General features: G+C 38.3%; 1 protein-coding gene across 1 annotated transcript in view; it reads right to left on the bottom strand.

Moving 5' to 3' along the window:
* Nucleotides 1-24313, bottom strand: part of ADAM22 (ADAM metallopeptidase domain 22) — a 239546-nt gene that overhangs the window by 75710 nt on the left and 139523 nt on the right. The window contains 2 exon segments of the mRNA XM_067042476.1: nucleotides 1681-1744; nucleotides 5990-6072. Of these exon segments, the coding sequence (XP_066898577.1) occupies nucleotides 1681-1744; nucleotides 5990-6072 (147 nt within the window).

Raw genomic sequence — 24313 nt, 5'->3', positions numbered from 1 at the left:
CTTTGTTACGCACACTGCAGAGCTAACAGTCTTTCTGTACTGGGGAGCAGGATGACTGGAACAATCAAAATGCCCAAAGCAGACCCTGCCTCAAAATTCAAGTGTCACATAAACTTCTGCGAAAAACCAACAGATAAAAAGCTATGTTTCATCTAAGAAAACTTAATGAACATTCAAATAACTTCATCTGGCTTCCATCAATTACCGAAAAAAGAATGTCATAAATAGTCAAGTTTCATGATATTACTTTTTTTAAAAAAATCACACTGTTGGGCTTCCCTGGTGGCGCAGTGGTTAGGAATCCACCTGCCAGTGCAGGGGATGCGGGTTCGAGCCCTTGTCTGGGAAGATGCCACATGCTGCTGAGCAACTAAGCCCATGCGCCACAACTATCGAGCCTGCACTCTAGAGCCCACAAGCCACAACTACTGAAGCCCGTGCACCTAGAGCCCGTGCTCTGCAACAAGAGAAGCCACTGCAATGAGAAGCCTGCGCACCGCAACGAAGAGTAGCCCCTGCTCACTGAAACTAGAGAAAGCCCACACACAGCAACGAAGGCCCAACACAACCAAAAATAAATAAATAAATGTATTTTTTAAAAAATCACACTGTCAAGCAAAGTGACAGGACAGCTCTCAGTGGGTACCCAGAAAATAACACACAAAACAGATAGTTTCCCACACAAGATTGTTTATGAGTGGCAAAACAATGTGTGTTTCTTGAAATTATTTGCCTCTCTAAGTGTTTGATCAGTGTTCCATGATACATGGAAGAATATCTGTGTGTACAGAGCTAGGATGGAAGTGCCTTATGTTTCTCTATAGTCAGTAATAGTAACCCTTTTCTAGCTTGTGAAAAATGAATGTTTCAACTAAAGTGAGAGAGAGAATTGAGAAAACCCAGATTTCTCTAAACATCACCACAGGGCCTTAAAGAAAATGGGCAATAGAGAAAAATCTGGAATCTAGAAAAGAAAAAGGGTGGAAAATCACATTATCTGTGGATTCGATCTGTTATGAACTGACTATGTGTCTCCCAAAATTCATGTTTAAGCCCTAGACTCCTAATGTGATTATATTGGGAGACAGGGCCCGTGAGGATGCGATAAAGGTTAACAGAGGTCACAAGAGTGAGGTCCTAATCTGATAAGGCTTGTGCCCTTATAAGAAGAGGAAAAGACACCAGACCTCACACTCTCTCTCTGTCATGTGAGGACACAGTGAGAAGGTGGCTGTCTGCACCCCAGGGAGAGAGCCCTCAATGGACACTGACCCTGTTGGCACCTTGATCTTGGACTTCCAGTCCCCAGAGCTGTGCGAAAATAAATTTCTGTTGTTTAAGCCACCCAGTATTTTATAATGATAGCCTGAGCAGACGAAGTCAGACCACAGTACATTATGGTAGAGGGAAAAATGAAGGCTTCAGAACACCTCAGAAGGAAAGTATTTCCAACCGAATGAAAGAGTAACAGTCAGATTTTCTTTAAAAAGATCACTGTGATTTTGCCTTATTCACTATTTAATTTAAATATATATGTGCACATATTACATGTATATATGTATACATATATTCCTGACCCTAAAATATGAAAATAAAGCAAAATAGAGAGAAAAAAAGAGGGACAAAAAGCTCCCAGCATCAACACTTACATTTGCCACAGCAAACAGAAGGAGCACTTACCTGGGAGGTGTCATTTACTTCTGGCTCGATGAGATAGGTGTGGTTCCCATCACAGAACATCCCACTGCCAAGGACAAGAAAATAGTTAGGCCTGGTAGTTGACTCTTGCCTCAGAACAAGATCATTTTAAAGTCAGCAGCAGCCGGAGGGCCAGTTGACTTCTCAATGCCCACTTCCTAGTCCCACTCATCACACGGGGTGCACACCACATAGCACCCCCACACACACACATACCACCCACAGCACATACCACACACACACACACATACCACACACACCACAGATCATACAAACTCACACACACTACCCATGCCACACACACACACACGCACACACACACACACACACATACACCACACACACCACACACATACCATACCACACACCACATACCATACATTGCACACCACATACCATAGACACTCACACACACACAACACAACACACACACATACATACACACACATCATATACATTTAATAAGATGAAAAAAGCTTCAGGAAGAGCAGAATAGCGAGGGCACAAGGCAGCAGGATGCTGGGAACAGGGCGCAAATCTGAAGTTCAATTTTGGACCTCATTGGCTAGAGATGACTATCAGCCAATTGAGAAATCCTCTGGAGGGCATCTTAAGCTACATATGGCCTCAACTCCCACTCGGAGAGATCCAATAGCCACCTCTTTTAGAGGAATGTGGTTTTTCTACTGAGATCAGGTCCCTTCTGATACTGAAGGAACTTGTGTTACCACTCAGGTGCCTGAGGGGGGTGAAGCTGTGGTCTTCTGCAGTCACTTTTCAGTGTTAGGTGGAAATGACTGCATTATACCCAAGCTGCTAACCATAGAATAGTATGTGTCTTTCACTGATCGCTTAGTGAAATCGGCTGGTTTCCTGAGCTATAATTATAATGGCCTCCAGCTCTGTGTCTATCTAAATTCATTGACTCCTGCAGTAATATCTTCCACATGTCCTCTACTTTCATATACCGTTAGAACTGCCCTTTTCACATCTGTAATGTTTTCAACCCAAAGCACACTTTCTGAACTTGGATGACATTGCATTTGGAATTTAAAGATAAACAGATGCAGTTTGTAAGATATTACTGACAATATATGCCTAAGGAATCAGTGAGGGGAAAATTTTCAGAACAGTAGACCAAATATGGCAGTGAACATTCTGCTGATAACAGGCCAGACCCAACCAGAAAACTGTACAAAACCATCACCCTTTGCCAAAGTTCACATGGCTACATTGATTAAGTAGCAAGCAGATTGTTTTGTTTAGATAGTATTGGGTGCTATTTCCTCTTGAATTAGGTTAGTATCCAATGCAAAAATCAGTTATTTTTTATTGGATTTAAACATCATGATACATGGTATAAACAAAGCAGATTCTGACACCATCCATGAACATTCTGGTTCCTTAAATGAATTATTATTATTTTTTTGGCTCCAGGGCGTGTGGAACTTCCCGGACTAGGGATCGAACCCATGCCCCCTGCACTGGAAGTGTGAAGTCTTAACCACTGGACCACCAAGGAAGTCCTGGTTCCCTAAATGAAAATATGCCATTTTTGATTCTTTAACAATTAAGCATGTGTGTTTCATTTACTTTGTTTGAGGATTGAAAGCTTTCTGTTACATTTATATAAATTCCAAATAGTATACTGAGTCCATCACAGAGTTTATAATTGATAAAATCCTATAGCTAGGACCAAGTCATTACTGGCCAATTGATTGAGCTAAAATTTTAAAAGGCTGCATCAAAACAAGATTTTGAAAGGAAATAGTCAGTCTTACAAATTGCCACAAGAGGGCAGTAAACTTACATTCCATTCTTTAATGTTCCCAGTTACAGGATTTTGTCAAAACATCAGACATACCAGGACCAAAATATTGCCCATCAGTCCTTTGAATTTGAAAAAAAATGTGCTCCTGCAGGTTCTTTATGGAAAAGATATGAGTTTGATTATTTTACCCTTTATGTTCTTTAATGGAATTCAGTAAATCAAGAAAAATGAAAAATCTCAACATGTACTTGGTCATTTATAGAAGATGAGTCATGGATGAAATAATATACCTCACATCTAAATCACTGCAATTGAGACAACATAAATTATTTAATATTTAGAAATAGCTCCCCCAAATACTTCTGTCAGCAATGTTTGCTCAGAAGGTAAAATCAAGATGAAAAGTAATAATTAATAAATAACAAAAAGGAACAAGGTGAGTTTATTCAACATGCTCATAAAAGTCTAAGAACACCAAAATACACTTGTACACAATCCTGACAGTGTCCCTACACATGGTGGGTTTTCTGTTTGTTTCTTCTTGTTTAGTCTTAAATGAAAAAGTTTCTAAAGGGAGAAATAAATTTTACTTAGTTAAAACAACAGAAGCAGGCTCTTGAGTTCAACTCCTCATCTAGTCACTAAAACGTCCTTAAAGTTCCCTTTCCATCCTCAGAACTGTGTAGGATTAGTAGCTGTTGATCTCAGGGTCTCAGGTCTGTTAGGGTCCTTAGAAGGCAGTAATACCTTCTCTCTTATTCTCACAATATTGTGTCCATTTGGAAAACTGGTGGGTGGGGGAGGGGAGGGGCAGGGAAGAATTGGAACATGTACTGGGCAAGACGCTTACACTGTGACTTTGGACTGAGATTTTAAGAGGAAGAGAGAGGAAGGAAAAAGCCTAGAACACACATTTGCTGTCACAAAAGTCAGCAGGCCCAGTATACTATTCCTGGCTGACAGCTGTGCTCATCTTGAGATCAGAGATGACAATTTTACTGCTGAAGGGGATATATCGACGTTTCTTTTTCCAGATTAAGAATGCCAAGGCTCTCAGATATTAGGAATGGATTCCATGTTTGTAAAAAATGTCTCCTTATTCAAAGAATTTATTTAAAATTGTAAAATAGTCCTTTAGAAAAAAACAATAAGCAAATGGAGGTCTATCCTGCTCTCAGGCATGTGACCTCCTTTCTCTGGCTATTTATCTGATTCCTGTACTCTCTCCTTCCTGCCTCTCGCGTACCTACTGCCAGAACCTGACCAGAGGCACCATTGAGGCATACTGGCTAGATTTCCCAGCCTTTCCCATTAGGTGTCTTTCTTCACTTTCTTTGGACCTGTCAGTCGAACCCCTCTCCTGGAAGATTCTATCAAAGCCTGTTCCAGGGCCCACTCCACCTTCTTCAGGTGACATCTCTCTGGAGCCCTCAGGGATGACCTCATTCTTCAGTGCCCACTCTCAGCTTGCATTTTTCTCAGTTTTTTTCTCTCTCAAAGAAAACAAACATACCTACCACATTCCATAGCATGAAGCTGGGCCAGATTTAGCTTCTCCACTAGACTGGGAGCTCTTGCGGGCAGGGCTCACGTTCTAATCCCCTTAATATTCCAAGTGGCTGGCACACACCAGATGCTCAATAACTGTTTGGTAGATGAAAAACCCACGTCTCTAACTTGGTAACAGACAGGAAGTATTTTAAAGCTTCCAAACAAACATTTCACAAAACTAAAGTGCTAATTGGTTCTGGGCCCCCAAAAGTAACAAGGAGCTTGGACGATAGAGTCTAAGTAGAATGCTGAGGGCTGACACAGTATCTTTATGAGGGGTCACAAGACAAGTAAGAGACAGACAGCCACCTGGGTATCACCATCATCAACAAGATGGAGGAAGCTGATCTATTTCCACAGTAAACATCAGCAAACCTACTTTGATAGTGAAGGTTATGTAAAAGGAAGCAAGGCCTTGAGGAAGGATGAACTTTGTTCCATAGAGATTTCTGAGAACAAATGGACCCTCCCACTAGTTTGCTGTGAGTTAGGTGGGATTCTGGCTGAATAAAGGGCTAAAACACATGAGCTCTTGAGGTCACCTGAAGCCCTTGTCTTTGTTCAAGGAGTCAGGAGTTTCCACCTCCTGAAATCTCTATTATTCCATACAAATGTAAAAATGAACATCAAGGAGTAGGAGGGGTAGAACGGGTACCAAGGGGCTAAACACCCACGGAAACAGAGAACAAAGTTACCCAAACCACTCCTGTCTCCATCTGGATGAAACTAGAAAAAAATGTTTCAAACATCACTAAGGATGCATATTATAATCATAGAGCCCCTGGTTTCTGCGTCTCTAATTTAACAATCTGCTTGGTTTATAAACCACAAAGGAGAAAAAGATTTGATCCACCGATTTGAAATTAGTTCTTGATATAAAATAGAGATTTTGACCATGGTGCATTAAAAATAAAGAAAATAAGTGATTGAAAAAAAATGGATGATACAAAAAATTGGGGGGACACTTACTGAAGTCCATGGCATGTTGACAATGCCACAAATGAGGCAGGGTTTCCTCGGATATGGCCCTGGTAGTAACAGTGTTCTCCTCCCTGAAAGCAGAAATAGAGAACATAAGCCTTTCCCATCACAAAGAGTATCTGCCACAGCATTTCACAGGTTTCTGCCCACACTGCACCTCCATGTGCAAAAGCTCTGTACAAAGTTTCACTATCCAGGCTAGTATTATAAAACCATTTCTAACAGAATTATTCATAAACACTCCCAGCGAGCTGACTCCAAATCAAAAGACAGGGAAATAAAAGTTGACTTAACTTTCCTTTTATGTAGGTGATGATAGATGGAACAAAGAAACAAACTCTGAAATACATATGTGGCCCCCAGCACCAGGAAAAGTTCAATCAGCGATTTCCCCAGTCCTGAGAAACTCAACCTTGAGTAGCAGCAAAATGATGTGGTTTCCCATAAAGTGAAGTAAAAGGAATATAAATAAATAAATAAATAAATAAATAAATAATCATCTGAGAGTCACTAAATTAAATTGATGGAGAAAAATGCCTATTTTTACAGTTATCAAAACTTGACAAGTTTACACTAGTCTTTTCTCCAACCAGGAATGGCTTTACTGGTAAGCAGTCTAGGGCAGGGTTTGAAATTGAGAAGTTTCTTCTAGAAGTGAGCCAAATTAATGAAATTCCACTAAGAGACTCATTTCTTTGGATTAAATGTTCCTGGAAAAGGTAACAGGGTAGAGCCTCTGGCATCTCAAGATGGTACCCCAGTCTTTAGATGCTTGCTCCTCAGACTGTGGTCTAGAAAACAGAAGCACTGGCATCACCAGAAGCACGTCAGAAATGCAGAATCCCAGGCCCCACCCCCGACCTACTGGATCAGAATCAGCATTTTAACAAGGTACCTAGGTGATCCATATGCACATTTAAGTTTGAGAAGCACTGGTCTAAATGACCTTTCCCATTCCCCCACTAATCTCCCATTTCCTCAGAAGCTGAAAGCTTTTAATTCAACTGACTCACTGATAAGTGAAAGAGCAAATGTAGGAAGGACTGAAGGAATGGGTGGTTTAAAGGGTCAAATGTTACCTACTTCACAGTCTGGCTTAAGGACTAACCCCACTTAAAATACTCAGTGCTTGACAAGGGCAGGGGAGAGAACAGGAAGACATAATGATGGAACAAGGTTGAAGACATTTTCTTCACTGGAATTCCCAGGAAGGCAGCCTGGCCTGAGTCTGCTGTTCCTCATGAGATAATCCCACAGGACAGGCTGAAGCTCAGCTTTGCTGAGGGAGCAGAGAGCAGGCAAAATGGCACGCAGCACAAGCCCTGACACTCTGACACCTCCAAATTCCCAAGGGAGTCACTGAGAATCATGAACTGAGGACTGGGGTTGGATCGGATGGAGGATAAGACAGGAAGGTACTTCACGTGTAATTCTGACAGGCAATGGAGCCCAGAAGGCCATAGACTTAAGGGGAGAAACACAGCCAGTCCCTGACTTCTGGGGTAGGGTTGGTTTGGATGTTAACAGTGTGAGCTATTAGCTCCTTCACTTACTAGCCGTGTAATCTCAAGCAAATCACAGATTCTCCCTGTAATAATCTCATAGGGTTGTTCAGAGGATTAAAAGCTAACATGCATAAAGGGCTTAGAATAATGCATGGCACTTGGTACACACTCAATAAATGTTTGCTACCATTATGGTTACTGTGTGTCACTTATTGTCTTACTCGGTTTACACACAATCTCCTCAAATCCTCACATCGCTTTTACAAAGAAATACTGTCGTCTCTATTTCACACAGGAGGTCACAATCTCTGAGAGTCAAGGCTGTCCACCTGGGAAGTTGCCAAGTAGGGGTGCAAACTTTGTGTGAATGTGTGAATGCGAGGCCTGTGTCCTTCCCCCTATATTACTTATGAGTTGGACCTGTGAGTTATGCAATGCAAGCTTCCCCTAGGCTGTTTTTGTTTGTTTGTTTGTTTGTTTTTAATTTTTGGAATAAAGCTGGGAGGTAAATTTAACAAAACTTAAAATTCCTTCTGTTGGGCTGTTGGATTGGTGAACTATCCAAAAGATTAGTGGAGGAGAGGTTACTATGTTTCAAATGATCTTGATTTCCTGGTCACATCTGATTGGACCAATCAAAACTCTAGCATTTGATTGGCCAGACACAAAAAGCCAACAGTCAATGGGGTGACCTGGAAAGATAGAGAGCAGCATTTCTTTAAATTGGACACAGACTAAATAACCCAATCAGATCTCTCTCAGAGATCTAAAACTCACAGTGAATAGTAGGTAGAAAGATAGGAGAAACAAAGAGAAGCAGAAACCAGGAAGATAATCACAAGAATTATGGTATCAGGTTAGGGAACAATGTAAGCTGACAAGTCATTGTATGTGGGGAAAATACATCAGAGGTAAAGGCATATAAGACATGTTTTATAAATTACTAAAGTTTTCTTTAAAATACCAACTTTGGAAACATGTTATGTTAAATCATGAAAAAGGACAAAGAATTCATGTTTTGAAACAATCCATTATATAGGGGCTAAATAGATGATTAGATAATAGAAAAAAATCTAATTTCTGATTCTGAAAAATAGGAGTCAATCCAAAAGCAGCATATGATGCTGTCTACAAGAGACCCACTTCAGACCTAGGGACACATACAGACTGAAAGTAAGGGGATGGAAAAAGATATTCCATGCAAATGGAAATCAGAAGAAAGCTGGAGTAGCAATTCTCATATCAGACAAAATAGACTTTAAAATAAAGACTATTACAAGAGACAAAGAAGGACACTACATAATGATCAAGGGATCGATCCATGAAGAAGATATAACAATTGTAAATATTTATGCACCCAACATAGGAGCACCTCAATACATAAGGCAAATACTAACAGCCTTAAAAGGGGAAATCGACAGCAACACAATTATAATGGGGGACTTTAACACCCCACTTTCACCAATGGACAGATCATCCAAAATGAAAATAAATAAGGAAACACAAGCTTTAAATGATACATTACACAAGATGGACTTAATTGATATTTATAGGACATTCCATCCAAAAACAACAGAATACACATTTTTCTCAAGTGCTCATGGAACATTCTCCAGGATTGATCATATATTGGGTCACAAATCTAGCCTTGGCAAATTTAAGAAAATTGAAATCGTATCAAGTATCTTTTCCGACCACAACGCTATGAGACTAAATATCAATTATAGGAAAAGATCTGTAAAAAATACAAACACATGGAGGCTAAACAATACACTACTTAATAACGAAGTGATCACTGAAGAAATCAAAGAGGAAATCAAAAAATACTTAGAAACAAATGACAATGGAGACACAACGACCCAAAACCTATGGGATACAGCAAAAGCAGTTCTAAGAGGCAAGTTTATAGCAATACAATCATACCTTAAGAAACAGGAAACATCTCGAATAAACAACCTAACCTTGCACTTAAAGCAATTAGAGAAAGAAGAACAAAAAACCCCCAAATTTAGCAGAAGGAAAGAAATCATAAAGATCAGATCAGAAATAAATGAAAAAGAAGTGAAGGAAACAATAGCAAAGATCAATAAAACTAAAAGCTGGTTCTTTGAGAAGATAAATAAAATTGATAAACCATTAGCCAGACTCATCAAGAATAAAAGGGAGAAGACTCAAATCAATAGAATTAGAAATGAAAAAGGAGATATAACAACTGACACTGCAGAAATACAAAAGATTATTAGAGATTACTACAAGCAACTGTATGCCAATAAAATGGACAACCTGGAAGAAATGGACAAATTCTTAGAAATGCACAACCTGCCGAGACTGAACCAGGAAGAAATAGAAAATATGAACAGACCAATCACAAGCACTGAAATTGAAACTGTGATTAAAAATCTTCCAGCAAACAAAAGTCCAGGACCAGATGGCTTCACAGGCGAATTCTATCAAACATTTAGAGAAGAGCTAACACCTATCCTTCTCAAACTCTTCCAACAGATAGCAGAGGGAGGAACACTCCCAAACTCATTCTATGAGGCCAACATCACCCTGATACCAAAACCAGACAAAGACGTCACAAAGAAAGAAAACTACAGGCCAATATCACTGATGAACATAGATGCAAAAATCCTCAACAAAATATTAGCAAACAGAATCCAACAGCACATTAAAAGGATCATACACCATGATCAAGTGGGGTTTATTCCAGGAATGCAAGGGTTCTTCAATATACGCAAATCAATCAATGTGATACACCATATCAACAAACTGAAGGAGAAAAACCATATGATCATCTCAATAGATGCAGAGAAAGCTTTTGACAAAATTCAACACTCATTTATGATAAAAACCTTGCAGAAAGTGGGCATAGAGGGAACTTTCCTCAACATAATAAAGGCCATATATGACAAACCCACAGCTAGCATCGTTCTCAATGGTGAAAAACTGAAACCATTTCCACTAAGATCAGGAACAAGACAAGGTTGCCCACTCTCACCACTCTTATTCAACCTAGTTTTGGAAGTTCTAGCCACAGCAATCAGAGAAGAAAAAGAAATAAAAGGAATCCAAATAGGAAAAGAAGAAGTAAAGCTGTCACTGTTTGCAGATGACATGATACTATACATAGAGAATCCTAAGGATGCTACCAGAAAACTACTAGAGCTAATCAATGAATTTGGTAAAGTTGCAGGATACAAAATTAATGCACAGAAATCTCTGGCATTCTTATACACTAATGATGAAAAATCTGAGAGTGAAATTAAGAAAACGCTCCCATTTACCATTGCAACAAAAAGAATAAAATATCTAGGAATAAACCTACCTAAGGAGACAAAAGACTTGTATGCAGAAAACTATAAGACACTGATGAAAGAAATTAAAGATGATACAAATAGGTGGAGAAATATACCATGTTCTTGGATTGGAAGAATCAACATTGTGAAAATGACTATACTACCCAAAGCAATCTACCGATTCAATGCAATCCCTATCAAATTACCACTGGCATTTTTTACAGAACTAGAACAAAAAATTTCACAATTTGTATGGAAACACAAAAGACCCCGAATAGCCAAAGCAATCTTGAGAACGAGAAATGGAGCTGGAGGAATTAGGCTCCCTGACTTCAGACTCTACTACAAGGCTACAGTAATCAAGACAATATGGTACTGGCACAAAAACAGAAATATAGATCAATGGAACAGGATAGAGAGCCCAGAGATAAACCCACACACATATGGTCACCTTATCTTTGATAAAGGAGGGAAGGATATACAGTGGAGAAAAGACAGCCTCTTCAATAAGTGGTGCTGGGAAAACTGGACAGCTACATGTAAAAGTATGAAATTAGAACAATCCCTAACACCACACACAAAAATAAACTCAAAATGGGTTAAAGACCTAAATGTAAGGCCAGACACTATCAAACTCTTAGAGGAAAACATAGGCAGAACACTATACGACATAAATCACAGCAAGATCCTTTTTGACCCATCTCCTAGAGAAATGGAAATAAAAACACAAATAAACAAATGGGACCTAATGAAACTTAAAAGCTTTTGCACAGCAAAGGATACCATAAACAAGACCAAAAGACAACCCTCAGAATGGGAGAAAATATTTGCAAATGAAGCAACTGACAAAGGATTAATTTCCAAAATTTATAAGCAACTCATGCAGCTCAATAACAAAAAAACAAACAACCCAATCCAAAAATGGGCAGAAGAACTAAATAGACATTTCTCCAAAGAAGATATACAGATTGCTAACAAACACATGAAAGAATGCTCAACCTCATTAATCATTAGAGAAATGCAAATCAAAACTACAATGAGATATCATCTCACACCGGTCAGATTGGCCATCATCAAAAACTCTAGAAACAATAAATGCTGGAGAGGGTGTGGAGAAAAGGGAACCCTCTTGCACTGCTGGTGGGAATGTAAATTGATACAGCCGCTATGGAGAACAGTATGGAGGTTCCTTAAAAAACTACAAATAGAACTACCATACGACCCAGCAATCCCACTACTGGGAATATACCCTGAGAAAACTATAATTCAGAAAGACTCATGTACCAAAATGTTCATTGCAGCTCTATTTACAATAGCCAGGACATGGAAGCAACCTAAGTGTCCATCAACAGATGAATGGATAAAGAAGATGTGGCACATATATACAATGGAATATTACTCAGCCATAAAAAGAAATGAAACTGAGTTATTTATAATGAGGTGGATGGACCTGGAGTCTGTCATACAGAGTGAAGTAAGTCAGAAGGAGAAAAACAAATACCGTATGCTAACACATATATATGGACTCTAAGGGAAAAAAATGTCATGAAGAGGTTAGTGGTAGGACGGGAATAAAACACAGACTTACTCGAGCATGGACTTGAGGATATGGGGAGGGGGAGGGGTGGGATGTGACGAAGTGGGGGAGTGGCAGGGACATATATACACTATCAAATGTAAATTAGATAGCTGGTGGGAAGCTGCTGCATGGCACAGGGAGATCACCTCTGTGCTTTGTGACCGCCTGGGGGGGTGGGATAGGGAGGGGGGGGGTGATGCAAGAGGGAGGAGATGTGGGAGCATGTGTGTATGTATAACTGATTTAGTTTGTTGTAGAGGGAAAACTAACACACTATTGTAAAACAATTATACTCCAATAAAGATGTTAAAAAAAAAAAAAAAAAAAAAAAAAGCAGCATATGATCATGATCCATTGCACAAAAGCCTAACACTGCAAATGAAGTGAAGAGCTCAATATGGTTGAATCATTATATATTCCACGACACTTCAAGAGAAGCTTAAACACCAGGGGGGAAATCTCCTCAATTTAGACTGTTATAATTCAAATCTTGAGGCTCTCAACTGGCATTATATGTAATTCTTCTAAATAATGGTGGAAATTAATTTTTGTGTTGTAACTTTTTTTTCAGTAATTATTCGCCATAAATCAACAATTATTTCAACTTAGAACTAAAGTAGATATGTTTTTTTCCTTTGACATGCCTGGAAATATTTCTTAGTCCAGAATAGAGGCCTTAATGTTAAAGTGCTTCTTTGATTTATATAAATCTATAGTTAAATTATTAAAATAAATAGACAAAAGAAATTTAATAGATTTTTGCTTTTAAATAAGTATTTTCATACATTATTTTTAAAATAATAAATACTTATGGCAAAAATCCTAAGAATTCAGGTGGTACATGGTAGCATGAAAATATCCCCTTCCTATACATCGTCCAGGCTGCAGTTGCTTCCTAAAAGGTAAGCATTTTTGACAGATTTTGTGTACCACATCAGGAGTTGTCTATGCATATTTAAGGAAATGTGTATATACATAAATATACATATATCCTTTTCAGTGCATAAATGAGTTTACACTACCCATACTGTTCTGCCACTTGATTTTTTTCCTTAAGGTAACCTTACCATCAACCTCATTCTTTCAATGACGGCAGAATATTCTACCACAGGGGTGAACCACAATTCATTTAAACAATCCTGTACAAACGGACATTTAGGTTATTGCAACAAACATTCTTTCATATATTTCTGTGCACTTCTGTCAGTATATATGTAGGATAGATTACCAGATGTGTAGGTCAAAGAATATGTGCATTTAAAATTTTAGTGGATAGTTTAAAAGACAAATATAATTGTATTTCTTTATACATATCTGTTTTAAAAGATGCATGGCATTTTAAAATAATAAAATGTATTTTATTAAAAATTACATATTTTATTAAAGACTACCACTTAAACCAACCAACTTTCTCAAATCTTATCAATAATAAAGATTCTCCATATCTTCACATGACTTTCTTTCTTTTTTTTTTTTTTTTTTTGCGGTACGTGGGCCTCTCTCACTGTTGTGGTCTCTCCCGTTGCGGAGCACAGGCTCCGGACGCGCAGGCTCAGCAGCCATGGCTCACGGGACCAGCTGCTCCGCGGCATGTGGGATCTTCCCAGACCGGGGCACGAACCCATGTCCCCTGCATTGTCAGGTGAACTCTCAACCAACTATGTGCCACCAGGGAAGCCCCATATGACTTTCTTAAGGAACGAGATGCTTTATGGAAGTAGGTATTATAAAAAATAACCTAAGACAGATGTTGTAGGAAAAGAAAAAAGCCAGCACATCCCAACAGAGTTTAGCTCTTTATCCAACTGCCAGTCATGGCTTTATTCCTTACTGTCTCTTTTGTTCCAGAAATAAGTCCATTGTCCTTGAAACTTTCTTCATACTCCTTGATTTAATAACACAGTCATAATAGTACAGATGTTTATTTTTAGCTAATTAGATACTTGTAGCTAAAAAAATTACCTACCTCTATAAAAATGAACTATATGATAATTCACATGTCATATTGGTTTATCTTCCCTGTGAAAAAAAAGCTTACTGAAATTTAATTCTAGGGAAGTCGAAATAATCATTATTTGAAAAATTCAAACACAAACCACATTTTTATTAAGCATCTAGAACTCAAAAGAAAAGCAGAATTTATTACAAATATGATGAGATTGTAATGCAAAAGAAGTTACACAGCCTGGGTTATAAAACTATGAAAACCCAATAAAAGAAACTAATTAGAGCACAGCTGCAAGGCCATGGTCATCTGCTCTCCATCCAGACCCTCAAAGGAAACTACAACTTTATCAGCTCCAAGATGGACCAGGGCCACCTCTTCCAAAAAGCCTTCTCAGATTCCCTCCTCCTCATAAAATTAACCTTGCTAACCATTCTTTCCCTGAACTTTCATATTTTATCTCTTTCTACCTGCATTCTTGTTTCTGTCCCATGCCCCCACTAAAATATGGTCTCCTTTCAGGGAAGCACAGGTGCCTGTTCTATATTTACATCCCCAAGTGTGCTGTTAGGGGGAGAGCCTCCCAGAATCTCAGCTCCCTCATCAATCAAATGGGGAAAATAACAACCCACACCGCCTCACAAAAGAATGCAGTGGAATCCATGAGATACAAAGTCAAGTCCACTGTAAACTGCTATATAATTAGGTGTAGTCAGGCAATATTTACTCAATGAGGGATTCTATATGTCCCTCTAGCTGTGATTCTCTTTATTTATTATTTATTAATATAATTTATTATTCTCTTTATTATGTGATTCTCAAATACTTTATTTGTTAAGACTAACAAATTGTTAAATTCAGGGCATTAGCTAATTAATAATGCAGATTACTGTGTCTCTTGCCCAGAGAGTCTGTTTAGGCAGCTCTGAGGTTAGACCCAAAAACCTGCATTTTAACAAATATCCCATGTTTTTCTTACTCTAAGAATACACTAGAGCAGTGGTCCTCAACCTTGGGGAGCTTTCAAAATCCCAGTGCTCAGGCTGTACTCCAACCCAATTAAATTATACTCTCTGGAGACAAGACACAGTCCTCAGCATCTTTTTTTTTTTTTTTTGCAGTACGCGGGCCTCTCACTGCTGTGGCCTCTCCCTTTGAGGAGCACAGGCTCTGGACGCGCAGGCTCAGCGGCCATGGCTCACGGGCCCAGCCGCTCCATAGCATGTGGGATCTTCCCGGACTGGGGCACGAACCCGTGTCCCCTGCATCGGCAGGCGGATTCTCAACCACTGCGCCACCAGGGAAGCCCCTCAGCATCTTTTAAAGTGCTCCAGATGATTCAATGAAGCTACAGTGTCTGAGAATCCCTGCCCTAAAGAAATATTGCTCAACAGCAGAGGTTCTCAAAACTGACTACCAGAATATCATGACTCCCAGAATCACCCACTGGTTCCCAGGCATTCCCTCAGACCTACCGGATTCAAATCTCCAAGGAGAGAGGGCTCTAGGCTTTTTAGGGTTGCAAAAAGTTCCCCAGCTGATTTGGATGATCATATTTGGAATTATTAACCTAAAAATATTCAACCCAATACCAAACCATCCCCAGGTAGAGGATATCATAAAGACTGAGATCTTTCAGAGAATGAAAGTGTATGCCATATCCTGGGCATTCTGCTTGGTGATGAATGTACTATTTCATGATGACTGATGAAGTGAATATTAATTTTTCCATTTCACAAGTGAGAAAATGTAGATTTAAAGTGAGCCTGAATTCACACCCAGGTATGCCTGATGCAGAGTCAAGTCTCTTTACATTGGTGCTTCTCAAAGAGTGGTGTCCAGGCCCAAAGCATCAGCTTGTAAATTCTTAAGCCTCTCCCCAGACATACTCGATCAGAGGCTCTGGTAGCTCTCCAGTGACTTCCAGGCACTCGAAATTTAAGAACAACTGCTTTTTGCTACATCTGTCTCTGCATTTTAAAGCTCCTCATTTGCTGAGCTCCCTGAAATCCTGCACTAGTTCCTGAGCAGAGTCTAACTGAAGCATAAAAGATATAAACAGCCATAGCTCTTCTCCACTTCTTCTCTTTTTCTCCCAAAGCCAGCTGGTTTTATCAGAAACAGAATTGAGGGTAAAAGGTGAAATAAGAACACGTGAGGGACTTCCCTGGTGGCACAGTGGATAAGACTCTGCACTCCCAATGCAGGGGGCCCAGGTTCGATCCCTGGTCAGAGAACTAGATCTCATATGCATGCCACAGCTAAGAGTTTGCGTGCCACAACTAAGAAGCCCACCTGCTGCAACTAAGACCCGGTGCAACCAAATAAGTAAATAAAAATATTTTTAAAAGATGATGTGAGAAGTTTACCATGTACAGAGCCAGGAAGAGCAGAGCTATTCTTCGTAGGTGCTGGTAAGAGGGTACCATACAGGATGCTTTGGCCAGGACTCAAGGGACTAGAGCAATCAACATCCCATTAGCCTGGAACTAAGGGGTTCTCCAAGATGCAGGTCATTCAGTGCTCCATCCATGAAAGTCACAGGCAAATCAGTGTGAGTTTTGTCACCCCAAAAGGGATAGGGTTACTGCAGACACTTCCAGACCAAAACACAGCCTGTAACCCTTGTGATCCTGCTCTGCTCCCTGAGTCATAGCTCTCTCCCTCTCTGTGGGCACCAGTCCCAGGACTGGCTTCTGCCCTGTAGATCGGGGTTCATGTCAGTCATTCTCCTCCATAAGTGAGACCCTTGCTCACTCTAGAGGTTCGCCACCCTAGGTGCACATTAGTGTCCCATTACTGTCACGAGGGAAGTGTTTTTTAAAAAAGATCAAGCCTTATTCCATGCCAATTATATCAGGACCTCTAGGGATGGAACCTAAACATTATTTTAAACTGCCCAGATGATGCCAACATGCTGCCTTAGGTTGAGAAGCTATGCTCTAGGCAATTTCCCCTTTGCACCCTAAATTTCTCCCAGGCATGTGCACTGGCCAGACTTCTGTTTGTGGCTGCATGGCTGGAATCTGTTATGCCAGGCATTTGTCTACAATAGCCTCTTCCCAATTTCCTCCTGATTGGCATTGACATGATGCGCCTCTCCCTCCCAATAGTGAGAAATGACTTTTTTTTTTTTTTTTTTTTTGCGGTACGCAGGCCTCTCACTGTTGTGGCCTCTCCCGTTGCGGTGCACAGGCTCCGAACGCGCAGGCTCAGCGGCCATGGCTCACAGGCCCAGCCGCTCCGTGGCACGTGGGATCTTCCCGGACCGGGACACGAACCCGCGTCCCCTGCATCGGCAGGCGGACTCTCAACCACTGCACCACCAGGGAATCCCCTGAGAAATGACATTTTAAAGTCAGGAATATTCCGAGTCTCCCTAGGATGATCTGCATCAAGGAAATTCCTAGAAAAGCTAAATCTTATTTTGGAGAGGATCCAGCAACCTACCCTGATTAAAATGTATAACCTGGAATTATATAGAATCAGATGGGATTCATAAAAGGGACATAGGTTAAACACTTGTTCGGTTACAAAATGTAAAGTTATCTGATTCTACAGGCTCTCCAAGGAAAATAGAGAGAAAAGCAATCTCATCTTATTTTACAGTAAATTAAATTAAATAAAGCTATCACATGGTCTATAATCCATGGATCTACACTACGCATGTCAAAATCTTTACCAGCTCATGCCCAAATAAGAAAAATAAGGGCAATTCAGTCAGTTTTTCATAAAGTTAAATGCATTTAATTTTCATATAACTGTCCTTTGCTTTGAGATTTACTCTTGCCTTCTCTTTATTAAAATTATCCATTGTTAATTTTTAATAAGCTTTTTTATTTTGAAATAATTGTAGATTCACAGAAAAGTTGCAGAGATGGTATAGAGAGTTCTAGCATATCTATCACTCAGTTTCTCCCATTGTTAACATCTTACATCACCTGAGTACATTTGTCAAAACTAAAAGACTGATATCAGAATGTAACCGATTACTAGGCTCTGAACATTTAGATTTCACTCGTGTTTCCATTAACTTCCTCTTTCTGTTCCAGGATCCAGTCCAGGTTACCATATTGCATTAGTTGTCAAAGTCATTCTTTTTGAACTGGGAGCAATAGTAAATAGAATTTAGGTATTTTCAAGGGGCTGTTTCCATATACGGTAAAATAAAAAGAATGGCAACCCTATATTGATCTAAACTTTGTTTTGTTAGTATACTTGGCTATGAAATGCAAGTCCAGGATCAAGAGTATGAATGAATATTTCCTAGACTCTAACTTAGCACTATAGGTTTCAAAATAATTTTTTTAAAAACTACCCTTATGTAAACAAGCTTAATTTAAATGACTTATTAAAATGTAATTTTTAATATAACCCATAGAGATAATTTCTGAAAGGTTACTCAATAACACTTTTCTATAACAATAATCTAGGACTCCTCATTGCCTGAAATTGTTCTGGACTGTCCTTTCAAGGATGTTTGCAGAGTGAAAAGCCTTTGAAGACAGAGCTATCTCCCTCTAGAGCAAAAAAGAAGCATGTTTACTTCCTATGATAAAAAGATTCGAGTTTTTTAAATTCAGAATTTCTCTAGTAACACAACATGCTGTGTGTGCAGGTGTCACCTGGCCCCTTCCTCTGTCACCCTCTGGGGATCGAGGCTCATGATACAAGCATAAGAAAATGCTGATATTCTGGCTACTTCTTTGACCCAGGATCCCTGTCTTCTGCCAGCATAGATGAGACTGCAACAGGCTAACTTGTTAACTTGCAAGTAGGATAAAATCTTAGACCCTCACAGTTGTTGAAACTTGGATTTCCATTTTCCCCTGAAGATTAGGAGATTTGTTTACAGTGAGCCTCCATTCCCACATTTGCATTTTGCTGTAGGATTCAAATCAGCTGCAGATAAGAATAAGATACACATTGTCCATCTTATTACAGCTAGCCTGTCTCTCATTTATACCACTAATTGACACCTTTGGACATTTGTGTTTGCCATCCCATTCCAGGATACAAGTGTTCAAGCAGTATCAAAATTATCACCTCATTTCAACATTGAAAGCTAAATGGTCCTTCAAAATCTCTGCACTATTTTAATTCTCATCGAGAAGCGCTAGGATCCTGAAGCATAGTCATCCACCAAAAAACATTCTAAAAACTAAAAGGAGATAAATCTAACTGACAAAAAAGGAAATAATTTCATTTCAAAATATGCATGGTTCCTGTTGAAGAGGAAAGATATATAAGAATATTATTGCAGCAAATATTCTTGAATATTATTGTAGCAAAAGTTTCTACAAGAAAGGAGAAAAGAGACAGAACTAGAAAGCCAGCCATTGGATATAAATACAAGTGATAAGCAAAAGAGTTTCTTATTGGAAAATGATGAACACCACAGAAAATAGGGACCATAAATTTCTTATGAGCTCTCAAGTTAAAAAAAAAAAAATAAAGCCCACTAGAGACGCAGTGAACTTAAAATCTATTTTTATTGTTGTGCAGGAATCTTTCCTTATACTGATTTCCCCTGGGTATTGTCAGCTGTGGAAAACAAAACATAAAAATGATGATAGGTTTCCAGGAGTTAAAGCTCACAAGTATCCTAACTGAACAATTGTTAAAGTCTTTTTGAGATACAATCCATTTTTAAAAGTTAAAGACTTACTCCCTCTCCTCTTGTATGTAGGCTCAGGCACCTCCAGCACATGCTCTAATTGTTTTTACATTAGTTATAATCAAAATGCCTTCTGTATTCATTTCCTAGGACTCTCATAACAGATTATCAAAATCTGGGAGGCTTAAAACAACAGAAATTTATTCTCTCACAGTACTGCAGACAAGAAGTCTGAAATCAAGGTGTTGGCAGAGCCATACTCCCTCTAGACAAGAATCCTTCCTTGCTTCTTCGTAACTTCCAGTGGTTGCCAACAATTCTAAGTGTTCCTTGGCTTGGAGATGCATCCTCCAATCTCTGCCACCTTCTTGACGTGGCATTCTTCCTGTGCGTCTGTCTCTGCATCTCTATGTCTACACTTCCCTCTTATAAGGACACCAGTCATTGGATTAGGGCCCTCCTCTTAACTTGATCACACCTGAAAAGGCCCTGTTTGCAAAAAAAGGTCACATTCACAGGTACCAGGGGACATGACTTTTGAGGTGACACTATTCAACATAGTACAATTTCTCATCTCTTTCAATGTGACCAATTGAATTTTTATATTCCTAATCCAGAGATTTTGCTTCTAAGAAGCTTGGCTCAGTGAAATAAACTGCAGGTGTCTACTACAACAGTCCTCATCTAAAAAGATTAACCCGTATCTTAATTACCTCTAGCCAGACATTCTAGTTTCCCATAGCTTAATTTAACAATACTCATCATTATTTTACACAAATAATACAGTAAACCTGATCTTCAGTTCTTTTATTAAGTCGAACAGAGCCTCCAAAATTGTTTATTTTTAACCAGAAAATAGGCAAGAAAAATTATTTTTCAGCTGTCAGGTAATCATTTACAGACCTATTAATATAACAATGTCTGATCAGACTATGAAAACATTTTAGGTTCCCACAGAATGCTCCTCAGCAACAAATTACTATAATGCAGAGAGGGTACTTAACAGGTTCTCTATGTTGCAGTTCTAAATTGAGAGAATGGAAAGTCATTGTGGACCACATACAGTGACTGTATACTTATAAACTCATGAAATTATAACTCTTTCCAGGAAATTACTGCATTACTGACTGTATCTTTTAAACAAATAATAGACACTTAAATGTATTGCTCTATATGAATGCTTTAGCATAAGACATGCGTATTACCTAAAACCTTCTGCAGTTGGTGTTTGAATATCAATAGGAAAAAAACATAATTGTCTAGAAGACAGTTACAGAAACGAAAGCATATTTGGCATCCCTAAAATAAAGGAAGAAAAAGATTTCTGTTCCTTCTGAAAAGAATAATATTTTTGTTGTTTCCTTCTCTTCCTTTTTTTGTTTTAGAAGATGTAACTATATGAGGGTTTGAGGTAAAAAAAAAAAAAAGACATTTTTTCCCACTACCACCAAGAACTTATTCTCCTTTAATTTCACTTCCATTCTATTATCCTCCCAACCACTCTTTTTTTGAAAAAGGAAGGATAAACAGGGAAAACTTCTAGCTGCCAAAAGAAGGCTGCATTGCAGCATCTCTTTCTCCTTTTATACTTGAACCTTAAATACTGTGCTCAAGAACTCAACACTAGCATCCAGTGGTCATTCTTATTCCTCAGTGGATGATTCTGCATTAGCCCAGGGTTAATTTAAAGGTACAAACGAAGGGTTGGCTTACTAAGGACGAACTTCTCAAACGATCCCTTCAGGGAGGCAAAGTAGTATTTAAAGGTTGTATCTGACAAAAAGTGATGCTAAACCTGAAAAAATTAAGTGCTTTTCTTTCAGCAATATTTCTATGAGCACATGATTGTCATTTGCCATTTTGGGGGTATGTATTTTCCTGTAAAATGAAGGAGTTGAATTTGGTGGTCTCTAAAGTTCTTTCTGGTTCTATGATTTGCAATCTATTTTTAAAAAATCAAATATTACCAACTTTTTATTTCTTTTAAATAATCAGGCCAACTTTCAAGGAATTAATATCTTTTACACTGCATTTACCATTAAAAAAATTAAACCAACAACAAAAGATACTCATGTGTTTGGAAAATTTTTAAATGTTACATACAAAAATTTTAAACAGTTTAAAAATTATTTCTAAAATTTCAAATAATTTATGAGTCATAGTATAAATTACAGAATATACGTATTTATGGGCAGTGAAAAAATGTATGTATCAGAACTTTTAGAATGTTGCTAAAATGGTACTTAAGAATAAATTCTTCATCCCTAGATGCTGATAGAAAAGAAAGATTGATAATAAGTTAAATTTTAACTCAATGAGTTATGAAAAGAACAAAGGAGAATTTTTTAAGTAAAAGAAAGTAGACATTAATAACAGAAGTAGAGCTTGCTCCTTGAACAAAATATATCTTCAAAAACTCTAACAAGATTAACCAAGTAAGAGTAAAGGCACAAATAAAGTATAATAGAAATGAAACAGTAGATACTCTGATACAGAATTATCAGACTTTAAAAACCAAAACTGACTTGAAGCAAATTTAACAAAATGCTAACATGTATCTACACATGTATCTTTTATAACATTTTATCGAATTTTTAATATGTTTGAAAAGTTTCAAAGTTACTGAAATTTTTATCATAGGTTAATTGCTGATATTTCATGACTTCAAATTTAAAACTGATTTAGAAGTGGGTCTAATATACCTTCCAAAGACAGCACGTGAATATGAGCCTCAGTACACAGGATGACCTTAGCATAAGGTAAGCAGATGGAACACTTTTATTTTTCCTGTTTATATTCACTGCATCTTTTCATAGCAGGGGGAATAATCTGCTCTCCCTGACCTGTCCAAACTGGACTTCTCCCCACATAGCATTGGGTGAACAGGAGAAACTACCCAATTTCCTAACACACAGCTTAATTCATTCACTTAATTTTTTTGTTCAACAAAACAAATTGTTGAATTATTGTTTTCGAGGTACATATATTATGCTAAGAGCTAGGAACTCAGTACAAGTTCCCCTGGGAGTCTACTCTTGGAGTAACTTCTCATAGAATGTATAGTCTAGGGGCATAGAAGATTGTCTTCATATGAAGCAGAGCATGAAGAAGGGCTGTGGGTGGTCCTGATGTTCTTCCTGTATCTCAAGCAGAATCAGAAATTAGGAGTAAGAAGTACAGGCCACCAAAGACCTAGCCAGAAATTCTTTACAAATTTCCACTTTACCTCAATAATGATTTCAACACTAATATTTATGGAGCATTTCCCATACGCAAAGGTCTGGGCTACATGTCTGTCTTTCTCATTTAACAGATGAGAAAAATGAACCATGGAAGAAATAAGTAAATTGTCCAAGGCTACATGAAAATTGACTGGCATAGTCAGGATTTGAATTTAGGTCTACCTATCCCTAACAATATCCTTGGTCTCTAAGTTTACTGCCTCCAAACTACAGATTTATCCTGGACTTGGAAACAAAAGAAATGACTAGTTTCATTTATTAACACTAGTGGAGAAAAAATTTTTTTTAATTAAAAAAAAATTTTTTTAATCAGAAAGGTAGCAATGACCTCAAGAAGATAGCACTTACTCTGTCCAAGGATCAAATTGCTGTGTGGGATACCTGTTGACCCCACTCAGAATTACCCAAGAAACCACTCTGCCTTCTAAAGACAGTTAGAGGTACACTTTCAGATTTTTGAGAATATGGAGAGAAGAGAAAACAAAGGCAGAAAATAATCAATATATGAAGTCCAAAGGCATACTTGGTCTTGTTTCCATTAGGTCATACCTGATTTCTTTGGGTAGAGGCTCTGCTCAAATGTTATACTCCTGCTTTCTCTCCCTTTTTCTTAAAATTCATTTTATTGAAGTATAGTTGACTTACAATGTTATGTTAATTTCTGCTGTACAGCAAAGTGATTCAATTATATACATATATAATTGAAGAATTAAGAATTTCTCATATTCTTTTCCATTATGGATTATTACAGGGTATTGAATATAGTTCCTGTGCTATACAGTAGGACCTTGTTGTTTATCCATCCTATACATAAGAGTTTGCATCTGCTAATCCCAAACTCCCAATCCATCCCTTCCCCAACCCCCTCCCCCTTGGCAACCACAAGTCTGTTCTCTATGTCTGTGAGTCTGTTTCTGTTTCATAGATAAGTTCATTTGTGTTATATTTTAAATTCCACATATAAGTGATAATCATATAATATTTGTCTTTGTCTGGTTTACTTCACTTAGTATGATAATCTCTAGGCCCAGCCATGTTGCTGAAAATGGCATTATTTCATTCTTTTTTAATGGCTGAGTAATATTTCATTGTGTGTGTGTATATATATATATACCTCATTTTCTT

The sequence above is a fragment of the Kogia breviceps genome, chromosome 9, assembly GCF_026419965.1.
Source record: "Kogia breviceps isolate mKogBre1 chromosome 9, mKogBre1 haplotype 1, whole genome shotgun sequence".
Taxonomy (NCBI): Eukaryota; Metazoa; Chordata; class Mammalia; order Artiodactyla; family Physeteridae; genus Kogia; species Kogia breviceps.
This window is presented reverse-complemented; position numbering and strand designations above follow the sequence as displayed.